At 29.3% G+C, this 14,192-nt stretch overlaps 1 protein-coding gene across 1 annotated transcript in view; it reads left to right on the top strand.

Moving 5' to 3' along the window:
• LOC143245504 (uncharacterized) overlaps positions 1 to 14,192 on the top strand; it is a 357,087-nt gene that overhangs the window by 163,177 nt on the left and 179,718 nt on the right. Inside the window, 15 exon segments of the mRNA XM_076491867.1 lie at positions 284 to 373; positions 795 to 905; positions 1,455 to 1,544; positions 2,765 to 2,875; positions 3,425 to 3,514; positions 4,734 to 4,844; positions 5,393 to 5,482; positions 6,707 to 6,817; positions 7,367 to 7,456; positions 8,680 to 8,790; positions 9,340 to 9,429; positions 10,654 to 10,764; positions 11,315 to 11,404; positions 12,628 to 12,738; positions 13,289 to 13,378. Of these exon segments, the coding sequence (XP_076347982.1) occupies positions 284 to 373; positions 795 to 905; positions 1,455 to 1,544; positions 2,765 to 2,875; positions 3,425 to 3,514; positions 4,734 to 4,844; positions 5,393 to 5,482; positions 6,707 to 6,817; positions 7,367 to 7,456; positions 8,680 to 8,790; positions 9,340 to 9,429; positions 10,654 to 10,764; positions 11,315 to 11,404; positions 12,628 to 12,738; positions 13,289 to 13,378 (1,497 nt within the window).

Below are 14,192 nucleotides of genomic sequence, written 5' to 3' on the forward strand. Positions count from 1 at the left end.
ATAATTCTTTTTTCCTTTTTTCGTAATCCAAGTGTACATTTGTTTTGCCAGCAGATCTGTGGTGTTTCAGACATTTTAAAATGTGCATATATAATTAATAATACATTTATACACATGTAGTAACCCAAAATGCAGTTCAAAATGTAAATTGTATGTGAAGAACAAATTTAACTTTTATATAGACATGCAGAGTAAGATGCCATGTTTCTGTGATCCACATACTAATGGTGCTGATAGAAACTTTATTAGTAATTTTACCTAAAAAGCCTTTTTGCCCCTTTAGCAATAGAACCTAATGAATGTGAAGATGACAATGCTTGTTCAGGAAATTCTGTTTGTAGACCAGATGAAGATGGAGTAAAGAAATGTGTAGGTAAGTATTCCAACTCAGTAAGAGTAAATTGTTACTAATATGAATGGGTTATACTCTTGAAGATTTTCATGTTGGAAAGTAAAAATTACAGTTATTGAAAAACAGCTTTTAATCTGGTGTCTCTCATTCAGGATCTATAGGTTTGAAAAGAACAGTGGCATTAATTTCAAACTTAACAGAATGCATGAAAGAACTGTTCTAGGTTTAATTACATGAAACTCATTAACACCTGATCAACTTCTTTAACCAAGCATTTCCACCTTGTTTTGTTTTATTTAAAAATCCAGGAGTAAAGAGTAAATCAGTATTTTAAATGTATTTGTATTTTTGATATAACTGTTTTTTTTTAATAGAAGAATCAGTATTGATACTTTAAATGTTACTGTATATGAGATCAGTTTTATTTTTTAATCCACTTTAGAAACCTGTGAAGAGGTTGTTTGTGGCCCTAATGCACATTGTACAGATAACATTTGCTACTGTGATGAAGCCATGACTGGAGATCCCAATGATGTAATAATTGGATGCACTCGTAAGTGTTTATTAATGCTATCCTATGTGTGATACAACATGTATTTTATTGCTTTGTTATTTGTCTAAAGTGGTGCACATTTTTTTATTACTATTTCCATATGTATCAATATTTAAAAGAGCTAATTATTTTATTTGTCACTTGTTAATTTTATTTTATTTAGTTATTCCATATTCTAAAGTGGTGTCAGTCATCCCTTTGATTGAAGGGTCTAATGTGGTGTGGTTGTGTTTGGGGTTTGATCATAAAATTCAAGATATAAAAATGATTTTTTTTAATGGAGGATATTTTATTTGTGCCATATGTTTTACCTGCAAGTTCTGTTATTTTTAAGACTTGTTAAAATGTACATATATTTCTATTTAGAATACATTTCTAGACATGTGGTAAGCCAAAATGCAGTTCATAATGTAAATTGTATCTGAGAACATATTTAACTTTTCAACGGACTTGGAGAGTAAGGTGCCATCTTTCTTTGATCCATATAATAATAGTATTGATAGAAATTTTATTACTAATATTACCTGAAAATACCTTTTACCTCTTTAGCAATAGAACCCAATGAATGTGAAGATGACAATGCTTGTTCAGGAAATTCTGTTTGCAGACCAGATGAAGATGGAGTTAAGAAATGTGTAGGTAGGTATACCAAATCGGCAATAGTAAATTGTGCTTGACACACATAGTTCACAGTCTTGAATATTTTTACTTTGGAAATTAAAGATTTCAGTTTCAGAAAAGCATTTATAATCTTGTGTCTCATGTTCACGATCTCAAAAGAACAGTAACTTTAATTTCATAATTAACAAAATGCATGAAAGAACTGATGTAGGTTTAATAATCTGAATGTCACAAACCCCACTGACCAACTTCACTAACCAAGTCATTTCACCTCATTTCTATGTTAGCCCTAATTCTTCTGAATCATATGCTCTTCCAGGGACTCCAGAAACTTTTGATTAAAAATATGCATGATGACAGAAAAATCACATACATTTCTGTTAACTACCACTTTGTGTGTGTTTTTTTTATAATACTAAAATGAAAGAAGAAATAGTTTCTTATCTTTAGGTTAATAGGTCAGTAATAAATGGAAAAATGCAGGAATAAATGATAAAACAGTATTTTGAATATATATGTATAGCTGATATAATTTTCTTTTCTAGAAGCACCAGTGTTGATACTTGAAATGTTACTGTTACAGCAGTGTTCTCTGAACATAATTTAAAAAATACATTAAATTTACTGACAACAAAATTGAATTATTCATATAATTATGTAGTGACCAACATTGATTTTGAGATTGCACTGTTGCACTTTCTTATCCTTTAATGATCTCTTGGTGGTTCAAGAATAACTTTACACATAATTTGAAAATCTGGAGCTCAGTTTCTTGCAGTGAATAAAGAGTAGGTAATCCATTCTGAGCTGTGAACTGAAAATACAAAGAAAATAACAACATAATTGTGTATTCAAATTTGTCCAGCTCAGAAATTATCCAAATGCCATTGTATATTCTTTTTCTTATAGCAAATCCTTTTGAAGGCAGTGAAACAATAGCAATTTTCTTGAGCTTGATAACAGAAAAATGTTATATATATTTCTGATAACAGTCTGTATTTGTGTTTTCTGACTACTGAAGGTAAAATGAAAAATAGCTTCTTATCTCATTGAATTCGTGAATAGATCAACAATAGGTTTACAATCTTACAATGTAAAAATCCAGGAGTAAATAGTAAATCAGTATTTTAAATGTATTTGTATTTTTGATATAACTGTTTTTTTTCATAGAAGAATCAGTATTGATACTTTAAATGTTACTGTATATGAGATCAGTTTTATTTTTTAATCCACTTTAGAAACCTGTGAAGGAGTTGTTTGTGGCCCTAATGCACATTGTACAGATAACATTTGCTACTGTGATGAAGCCATGACTGGAGATCCCAATGATGTAATAATTGGATGCACTCGTAAGTGTTTATTAATGCTATCCTATGTGTGATACAACATGTATTTTATTGCTTTGTTATTTGTCTAAAGTGGTGTACATATTTTTATTACTATTTCCATATGTATCAATATTTAAAAGAGCTAATTATTCTATTTGTCACTTGTTTATTTTATTTTATTTAGTTATTCCATATTCTAAAGTGGTGTCAGTCATCCCTTTGATTGAAGGGTCTAATGTGGTGTGGTTGTGTTTGGGGTTTGATCATAAAATTCAAGATATAAAAATGATTTTTTTTAATGGAGGATATTTTATTTGTGCCATATGTTTTACCTGCAAATTCTGTTATTTTTAAGACTTGTTAAAATATACATATATTTCTATTTAGAATACATTTCTAGACATGTGGTAAGCCAAAATGCAGTTCAAAATGTAAATTGTATCTGATAACTTATTTAACTTTTCAACGGACTTGGAGAGTAAGGTGCCATCTTTCTTTGATCCATATAATAATAGTATTGATAGAAATTTTATTACTAATATTACCTGAAAATACCTTTTACCTCTTTAGCAATAGAACCCAATGAATGTGAAGATGACAATGCTTGTTCAGGAAATTCTGTTTGCAGACCAGATGAAGATGGAGTTAAGAAATGTATAGGTAGGTATACCAAATCGGCAATAGTAAATTGTGCTTGACACACATAGTTCACAGTCTTGAATATTTTTACTTTGGAAATTAAAGATTTCAGTTTCAGAAAAGCATTTATAATCTTGTGTCTCATGTTCACGATCTCAAAAGAACAGTAACTTTAATTTCATAATTAACAAAATGCATGAAAGAACTGATGTAGGTTTAATAATCTGAATGTCACAAACCCCCACTGACCAACTTCACTAACCAAGTCATTTCACCTCATTTCTATGTTAGCCCTAATTCTTCTGAATCATATGCTCTTCCAGGGACTCCAGAAACTTTTGATTAAAATATGCATGATGACAGAAAAATCACATACATTTCTGTTAACTACCACTTTGTGTGTGTTTTTTTATAATACTAAAATGAAAGAAGAAATAGTTTCTTATCTTTAGGTTAATAGGTCAGTAATAAATGGAAAAATGCAGGAATAAATGATAAAACAGTATTTTGAATATATATGTATAGCTGATATAATTTTCTTTTCTAGAAGCACCAGTGTTGATACTTGAAATGTTACTGTTACAGCAGTGTTCTCTGAACATAATTTAAAAAATACATTAAATTTACTGACAACAAAATTGAATTATTCATATAATTATGTAGTGACCAACATTGATTTTGAGATTGCACTGTTGCACTTTCTTATCCTTTAATGATCTCTTGGTGGTTCAAGAATAACTTTACACATAATTTGAAAATCTGGAGCTCAGTTTCTTGCAGTGAATAAAGAGTAGGTAATCCATTCTGAGCTGTGAACTGAAAATACAAAGAAAATAACAACATAATTGTGTATTCAAATTTGTCCAGCTCAGAAATTATCCAAATGCCATTGTATATTCTTTTTCTTATAGCAAATCCTTTTGAAGGCAGTGAAACAATAGCAATTTTCTTGAGCTTGATAACAGAAAAATGTTATATATATTTCTGATAACAGTCTGTATTTGTGTTTTCTGACTACTGAAGGTAAAATGAAAAATAGCTTCTTATCTCATTGAATTCGTGAATAGATCAACAATAGGTTTACAATCTTACAATGTAAAAATCCAGGAGTAAATAGTAAATCAGTATTTTAAATGTATTTGTATTTTTGATATAACTGTTTTTTTTCATAGAAGAATCAGTATTGATACTTTAAATGTTACTGTATATGAGATCAGTTTTATTTTTTAATCCACTTTAGAAGCCTGTGAAGGAGTTGTTTGTGGCCCTAATGCACATTGTACAGATAACATTTGCTACTGTGATGAAGCCATGACTGGAGATCCCAATGATGTAATAATTGGATGCACTCGTAAGTGTTTATTAATGCTATCCTATGTGTGATACAACATGTATTTTATTGCTTTGTTATTTGTCTAAAGTGGTGTACATATTTTTATTACTATTTCCATATGTATCAATATTTAAAAGAGCTAATTATTGTATTTGTCACTTGTTAATTTTATTTTATTTAGTTATTCCATATTCTAAAGTGGTGTCAGTCATCCTTTGATTGAAGGGTCTAATGTGGTGTGGTTGTGTTTGGGGTTTGATCATAAAATTCAAGATATAAAAATGATTTTTTTTAATGGAGGATATTTTATTTGTGCCATATGTTTTACCTGCAAGTTCTGTTATTTTTAAGACTTGTTAAAATATACATATATTTCTATTTAGAATACATTTCTAGACATGTGGTAAGCCAAAATGCAGTTCAAAATGTAAATTGTATCTGAGAACTTATTTAACTTTTCAACGGACTTGGAGAGTAAGGTGCCATCTTTCTTTGATCCATATAATAATAGTATTGATAGAAATTTTATTACTAATATTACCTGAAAATACCTTTTACCTCTTTAGCAATAGAACCCAATGAATGTGAAGATGACAATGCTTGTTCAGGAAATTCTGTTTGCAGACCAGATGAAGATGGAGTTAAGAAATGTATAGGTAGGTATACCAAATCGGCAATAGTAAATTGTGCTTGACACACATAGTTCACAGTCTTGAATATTTTTACTTTGGAAATTAAAGATTTCAGTTTCAGAAAAGCATTTATAATCTTGTGTCTCATGTTCACGATCTCAAAAGAACAGTAACTTTAATTTCATAATTAACAAAATGCATGAAAGAACTGATGTAGGTTTAATAATCTGAATGTCACAAACCCCCACTGACCAACTTCACTAACCAAGTCATTTCACCTCGTTTCTATATTAGCCCTAATTCTTCTGAATCATATGCTCTTCCAGGGACTCCAGAAACTTTATGATTAAAAATATGCATGATGACAGAAAAATCACATACACTTCTGTTAACTACCACTTTGTGTGTGTTTTTTTTATAATACTAAAAATGAAAGAAGAAATAGTTTCTTATCTTTAGGTTAATAGGTCAGTAATAAATGGAAAAATGCAGGAATAAATGATAAAACGGTATTTTGAATATATATGTATAGCTGATATAATTTTCTTTTCTAGAAGCACCAGTGTTGATACTTGAAATGTTACTGTTACAGCAGTGTTCTCTGAACATAATTTAAAAAATACATTAAATTTAATGACAACAAAATTGAATTATTCATATAATTATGTAGTGACCAACATTGATTTTGAGATTGCACTGTTGCACTTTCTTATCCTTTAATGATCTCTTGGTGGTTCAAGAATAACTTTACACATAATTTGAAAATCTGGAGCTCAGTTTCTTGCAGTGAATAAAGAGTAGGTAATCCATTCTGAGCTGTGAACTGAAAATACAAAGAAAATAACAACATAATTGTGTATTCAAATTTGTCCAGCTCAGAAATTATCCAAATGCCATTGTATATTCTTTTTCTTATAGCAAATCCTTTTGAAGGCAGTGAAACAATAGCAATTTTCTTGAGCTTGATAACAGAAAAATGTTATATATATTTCTGATAACAGTCTGTATTTGTGTTTTCTGACTACTGAAGGTAAAATGAAAAATAGCTTCTTATCTCATTGAATTCGTGAATAGATCAACAATAGGTTTACAATCTTACAATGTAAAAATCCAGGAGTAAATAGTAAATCAGTATTTTAAATGTATTTGTATTTTTGATATAACTGTTTTTTTTTTATAGAAGAATCAGTATTGATACTTTAAATGTTACTGTATATGAGATCAGTTTTATTTTTTAATCCACTTTAGAAACCTGTGAAGGAGTTGTTTGTGGCCCTAATGCACATTGTACAGATAACATTTGCTACTGTGATGAAGCCATGACTGGAGATCCCAATGATGTAATAATTGGATGCACTCGTAAGTGTTTATTAATGCTATCCTATGTGTGATACAACATGTATTTTATTGCTTTGTTATTTGTCTAAATTGGTGTACATATTTTTATTACTATTTCCATATGTATCAATATTTAAAAGAGCTAATTATATTATTTGTCACTTGTTAATTTTATTTTATTTAGTTATTCCATATTCTAAAGTGGTGTCAGTCATCCCTTTGATTGAAGGGTCTAATGTGGTGTGGTTGTGTTTGGGGTTTGATCATAAAATTCAAGATATAAAAATGATTTTTTTTAATGGAGGATATTTTATTTGTGCCATATGTTTTACCTGCAAGTTCTGTTATTTTTAAGACTTGTTAAAATATACATATATTTCTATTTAGAATACATTTCTAGACATGTGGTAAGCCAAAATGCAGTTCAAAATGTAAATTGTATCTGATAACTTATTTAACTTTTCAACGGACTTGGAGAGTAAGGTGCCATCTTTCTTTGATCCATATAATAATAGTATTGATAGAAATTTTATTACTAATATTACCTGAAAATACCTTTTACCTCTTTAGCAATAGAACCCAATGAATGTGAAGATGACAATGCTTGTTCAGGAAATTCTGTTTGCAGACCAGATGAAGATGGAGTTAAGAAATGTATAGGTAGGTATACCAAATCGGCAATAGTAAATTGTGCTTGACACACATAGTTCACAGTCTTGAATATTTTTACTTTGGAAATTAAAGATTTCAGTTTCAGAAAAGCATTTATAATCTTGTGTCTCATGTTCACGATGTCAAAAGAACAGTAACTTTAATTTCATAATTAAGAAAATGCATGAAAGAACTGATGTAGGTTTAATAATGTGAATGTCACAAACCCCCACTGACCAACTTCACTAACCAAGTCATTCCACCTCGTTTCTATATTAGCCCTAATTCTTCTGAATCATATGCTCTTCCAGGGACTCCAGAAACTTTTTGATTAAAAATATGCATGATGACAGAAAAATCACATACATTTCTGTTAACTACCACTTTGTGTGTGTTTTTTTTATAATACTAAAAATGAAAGAAGAAATAGTTTCTTATCTTTAGGTTAATAGGTCAGTAATAAATGGAAAAATGCATGAATAAATGATAAAACGGTATTTTGAATATATATGTATAGCTGATATAATTTTCTTTTCTAGAAGCACCAGTGTTGATATTTGAAATGTTACTGTTACAGCAGTGTTCTCTGAACATAATTTAAAAAATACATTAAATTTAATGACAACAAAATTGAATTATTCATATAATTATGTAGTGACTAACACTGATTTTGAGATTGCACTTTTTCATTTTCTTATCCTTTAATGATCTCTTGGTGGTTCAAGAATAACTTTACACATAATTTGAAAATCTGGAGCTCAGTTTCTTGCAGTGAATAAAGAGTAGGTAATCCATTCTGAGCTGTGAACTGAAAATAGAAAGAAAATAACAACATAATTGTGTAATCAAATTTGTCCAGCTCAGAAATTATCCAAATGCCATTGTATATTCATTTTCTTATAGCAAAACCTTTTGAAGGCAGAGAAACAATAACAAATTTCTTGAGCTTGATAACAGAAAAATGTTATATATATTTCTGATAACAGTCTGTATTTGTGTTTTCTGACTACTGAAGGTAAAATGAAAAATAGCTTCTTATCTCATTGAATTCGTGAATAGATCAACAATAGGTTTACAATCTTACAATGTAAAAATCCAGGAGTAAATAGTAAATCAGTATTTTAAATGTATTTGTATTTTTGATATAACTGTTTTTTTTCATAGAAGAATCAGTATTGATACTTTAAATGTTACTGTATATGAGATCAGTTTTATTTTTTAATCCACTTTAGAAACCTGTGAAGGAGTTGTTTGTGGCCCTAATGCACATTGTACAGATAACATTTGCTACTGTGATGAAGCCATGACTGGAGATCCCAATGATGTAATAATTGGATGCACTCGTAAGTGTTTATTAATGCTATCCTATGTGTGATACAACATGTATTTTATTGCTTTGTTATTTGTCTAAATTGGTGTACATATTTTTATTACTATTTCCATATGTATCAATATTTAAAAGAGCTAATTATATTATTTGTCACTTGTTAATTTTATTTTATTTAGTTATTCCATATTCTAAAGTGGTGTCAGTCATCTCTTTGGTTGAAGGGTCTAATGTGGTGTGGTTGTGTTTGGGGTTTGATCATAAAATTCAAGATATAAAAATGATTTTTTTTAATGGAGGATATTTTATTTGTGCCATATGTTTTACCTGCAAATTCTGTTATTTTTAAGACTTGTTAAAATGTACATATATTTCTATTTAGAATACATTTCTAGACATGTGGTAAGCCAAAATGCAGTTCAAAATGTAAATTGTATCTGAGAACTTATTTAACTTTTCAACGGACTTGGAGAGTAAGGTGCCATCTTTCTTTGATCCATATAATAATAGTATTGATAGAAATTTTATTACTAATATTACCTGAAAATACCTTTTACCTCTTTAGCAATAGAACCCAATGAATGTGAAGATGACAATGCTTGTTCAGGAAATTCTGTTTGCAGACCAGATGAAGATGGAGTTAAGAAATGTATAGGTAGGTATACCAAATCGGCAATAGTAAATTGTGCTTGACACACATAGTTCACAGTCTTGAATATTTTTACTTTGGAAATTAAAGATTTCAGTTTCAGAAAAGCATTTATAATCTTGTGTCTCATGTTCACGATGTCAAAAGAACAGTAACTTTAATTTCATAATTAACAAAATGCATGAAAGAACTGATGTAGGTTTAATAATGTGAATGTCACAAACCCCCACTGACCAACTTCACTAACCAAGTCATTCCACCTCGTTTCTATATTAGCCCTAATTCTTCTGAATCATATGCTCTTCCAGGGACTCCAGAAACTTTTTGGTTAAAAATATGCATGATGACAGAAAAATCACATACATTTCTGTTAACTACCACTTTGTGTGTGTTTTTTTTATAATACTAAAAATGAAAGAAGAAATAGTTTCTTATCTTTAGGTTAATAGGTCAGTAATAAATGGAAAAATGCAGGAATAAATGATAAAACGGTATTTTGAATATATATGTATAGCTGATATAATTTTCTTTTCTAGAAGCACCAGTGTTGATATTTGAAATGTTACTGTTACAGCAGTGTTCTCTGAACATAATTTAAAAAATACATTAAATTTAATGACAACAAAATTGAATTATTCATATAATTATGTAGTGACTAACACTGATTTTGAGATTGCACTTTTTCATTTTCTTATCCTTTAATGATCTCTTGGTGGTTCAAGAATAACTTTACACATAATTTGAAAATCTGGAGCTCAGTTTCTTGCAGTGAATAAAGAGATAGGTAATCCATTCTGAGCTGTGAACTGAAAATACAAAGAAAATAACAACATAATTGTTTAATCAAATTTGTCCAGCTCAGAAATTATCCAAATGCCATTGTATATTCATTTTCTTATAGCAAAACCTTTTGAAGGTAGTGAAACAATAGCAAATTTCTTGAGCTTGATAACAAAAAATGTTATATATATTTCTGATAACAGTCTGTATTTGTGTTTTCTGACAACTGAAGGTAAAATGAAAAATAGCTTCTTATCTCATTGAATTCGTGAATAGATCAACAATAGGTTTACAATCTTACAATGTAAAAATCCAGGAGTAAATAGTAAATCAGTATTTTAAATGTATTTGTATTTTTGATATAACTGTTTTTTTTCATAGAAGAATCAGTATTGATACTTTAAATGTTACTGTATATGAGATCAGTTTTATTTTTTTAATCCACTTTAGAAGCCTGTGAAGGAGTTGTTTGTGGCCCTAATGCACATTGTACAGATAACATTTGCTACTGTGATGAAGCCATGACTGGAGATCCCAATGATGTAATGATTGGATGCACTCGTAAGTGTTTATTAATGCTATCCTATGTGTGATACAACATGTATTTTATTGCTTTGTTATTTGTCTAAATTGGTGTACATATTTTTATTACTATTTCCATATGTATCAATATTTAAAAGAGCTAATTATTCTATTTGTCACTTGTTTATTTTATTTTATTTAGTTATTCCATATTCTAAAGTGGTGTCAGTCATCCCTTTGATTGAAGGGTCTAATGTGGTGTGGTTGTGTTTGGGGTTTGATCATAAAATTCAAGATATAAAAATGATTTTTTTTTAATGGAGGATATTTTATTTGTGCCATATGTTTTACCTGCAAGTTCTGTTATTTTTAAGAGTCGTTAAAATGTACATATATTTCTATTTAGAATACATTTCTAGACATGTGGTAAGCCAAAATGCAGTTCAAAATTTAAATTGTATCTGAGAACATATTTAACTTTTCAATGGACTTGGAGAGTAAGGTGCCATCTTTCTTTGATCCATATAATAATAGTATTGATAGAAATTTTATTACTAATATTACCTGAAAATACCTTTTACCTCTTTAGCAATAGAACCCAATGAATGTGAAGATGACAATGCTTGTTCAGGAAATTCTGTTTGCAGACCAGATGAAGATGGAGTTAAGAAATGTATAGGTAGGTATACCAAATCGGCAATAGTAAATTGTGCTTGACACACATAGTTCACAGTCTTGAATATTTTTACTTTGGAAATTAAAGATTTCAGTTTCAGAAAAGCATTTATAATCTTGTGTCTCATGTTCACGATGTCAAAAGAACAGTAACTTTAATTTCATAATTAAGAAAATGCATGAAAGAACTGATGTAGGTTTAATAATGTGAATGTCACAAACCCCCACTGACCAACTTCACTAACCAAGTCATTCCACCTCGTTTCTATATTAGCCCTAATTCTTCTGAATCATATGCTCTTCCAGGGACTCCAGAAACTTTTTGGTTAAAAATATGCATGATGACAGAAAAATCACATACATTTCTGTTAACTACCAATTTGTGTGTGTCTTTTTTTATAATACTAACAATGAAAGAAGAAATAGTTTCTTATCTTTAGGTTAATAGGTCAGTAATAAATGGAAAAATGCAGGAATAAATGATAAAACGGTATTTTGAATATATATGTATAGCTGATATAATTTTCTTTTCTAGAAGCACCAGTGTTGATACTTGAAATGTTACTGTTACAGCAGTGTTCTCTGAACATAATTTAAAAAATACATTAAATTTAATGACAACAACATTGAATTATTCATATAATTATGTAGTGACCAACACTGATTTTGAGATTGCACTGTTGCACTTTCTTATCCTTTAATGATCTCTTGGTGGTTCAAGAATAACTTTACACATAATTTGAAAATTTGGAGCTCAGTTTCTTGCAGTGAATAAAGAGTAGGTAATCCATTCTGAGCTGTGAACTGAAAATACAAAGAAAATAACAACATAATTGTGTAATCAAATTTGTCCAGCTCAGAAATTATCCAAATGCCATTGTATATTCTTTTTCTTATAGCAAAACCTTTTGAAGGCAGTGAAACAATAGCAAATTTCTTGAGCTTGATAACAGAAAAATGTTATATATATTTCTGATAACTGTCTGTATTTGTGTTTTCTGACTACTGAAGGTAAAATGAAAAATATCTTCTTATCTCATTGAATTCGTGAATAGATCAACAATAGGTTTACAATCTTACAATGTAAAAATCCAGGAGTAAAGAGTAAATCAGTATTTTAAATGTATTTGTATTTTTGATATAACTGTTTTTTTCATAGAAGAATCAGTATTGATACTTTAAATGTTACTGTATATGAGATCAGTTTTATTTTTTAATCCACTTTAGAAACCTGTGAAGGAGTTGTTTGTGGCCCTAATGCACATTGTACAGATAACATTTGCTACTGTGATGAAGCCATGACTGGAGATCCCAATGATGTAATGATTGGATGCACTCGTAAGTGTTTATTAATGCTATCCTATGTGTGATACAACATGTATTTTATTGCTTTGTTATTTGTCTAAATTGGTGTACATATTTTTATTACTATTTCCATATGTATCAATATTTAAAAGAGCTAATTATTGTATTTGTCACTTGTTAATTTTATTTTATTTAGTTATTCCATATTCTAAAGCGGTGTCAGTCATCCCTTTGATTGAAGGGTCTAATGTGGTGTGGTTGTGTTTGGGGTTTGATCATAAAATTCAAGATATAAAAATGATTTTTTTTTAATGGAGGATATTTTATTTGTGCCATATGTTTTACCTGCAAGTTCTGTTATTTTTAAGAGTCGTTAAAATGTACATATATTTCTATTTAGAATACATTTCTAGACATGTGGTAAGCCAAAATGCAGTTCAAAATTTAAATTGTATCTGAGAACTTATTTAACTTTTCAACGGACTTGGAGAGTAAGGTGCCATCTTTCTTTGATCCATATAATAATAGTATTGATAGAAATTTTATTACTAATATTACCTGAAAATACCTTTTACCTCTTTAGCAATAGAACCCAATGAATGTGAAGATGACAATGCTTGTTCAGGAAATTCTGTTTGCAGACCAGATGAAGATGGAGTTAAGAAATGTATAGGTAGGTATACCAAATCGGCAATAGTAAATTGTGCTTGACACACATAGTTCACAGTCTTGAATATTTTTACTTTGGAAATTAAAGATTTCAATTTCAGAAAAGCATTTATAATCTTGTGTCTCATGTTCACAATGTCAAAAGAACAGTAACTTTAATTTCATAATTAACAAAATGCATGAAAGAACTGATGTAGGTTTAATAATCTGAATGTCACAAACCCCCACTGACCAACTTCACTAACCAAGTCATTTCACCTCATTTCTATGTTAGCCCTAATTCTTCTGAATCATATGCTCTTCCAGGGACTCCAGAAACTTTTTGATTAAAAATATGCATGATGACAGAAAAATCACATACATTTCTGTTAACTACCACTTTGTGTGTGTCTTTTTTTATAATACTAACAATGAAAGAAGAAATAGTTTCTTATCTTTAGGTTAATAGGTCAGTAATAAATGGAAAAATGCAGGAATAAATGATAAAACGGTATTTTGAATATATATGTATAGCTGATATAATTTTCTTTTCTAGAAGCACCAGTGTTGATACTTGAAATGTTACTGTTACAGCAGTGTTCTCTGAACATAATTTAAAAAATACATTAAATTTAATGACAACAACATTGAATTATTCATATAATTATGTAGTGACCAACACTGATTTTGAGATTGCACTGTTGCACTTTCTTATCCTTTAATGATCTCTTGGTGGTTCAAGAATAACTTTACACATAATTTGAAAATTTGGAGCTCAGTTTCTTGCAGTGAATAAAGAGTAGGTAATCCATTCTGAGCTGTGAACTGAAAATACAAAG

The sequence above is a fragment of the Tachypleus tridentatus genome, chromosome 2 (assembly GCF_004210375.1).
Source record: "Tachypleus tridentatus isolate NWPU-2018 chromosome 2, ASM421037v1, whole genome shotgun sequence".
In the NCBI taxonomy this organism is placed as follows: Eukaryota; Metazoa; Arthropoda; class Merostomata; order Xiphosura; family Limulidae; genus Tachypleus; species Tachypleus tridentatus.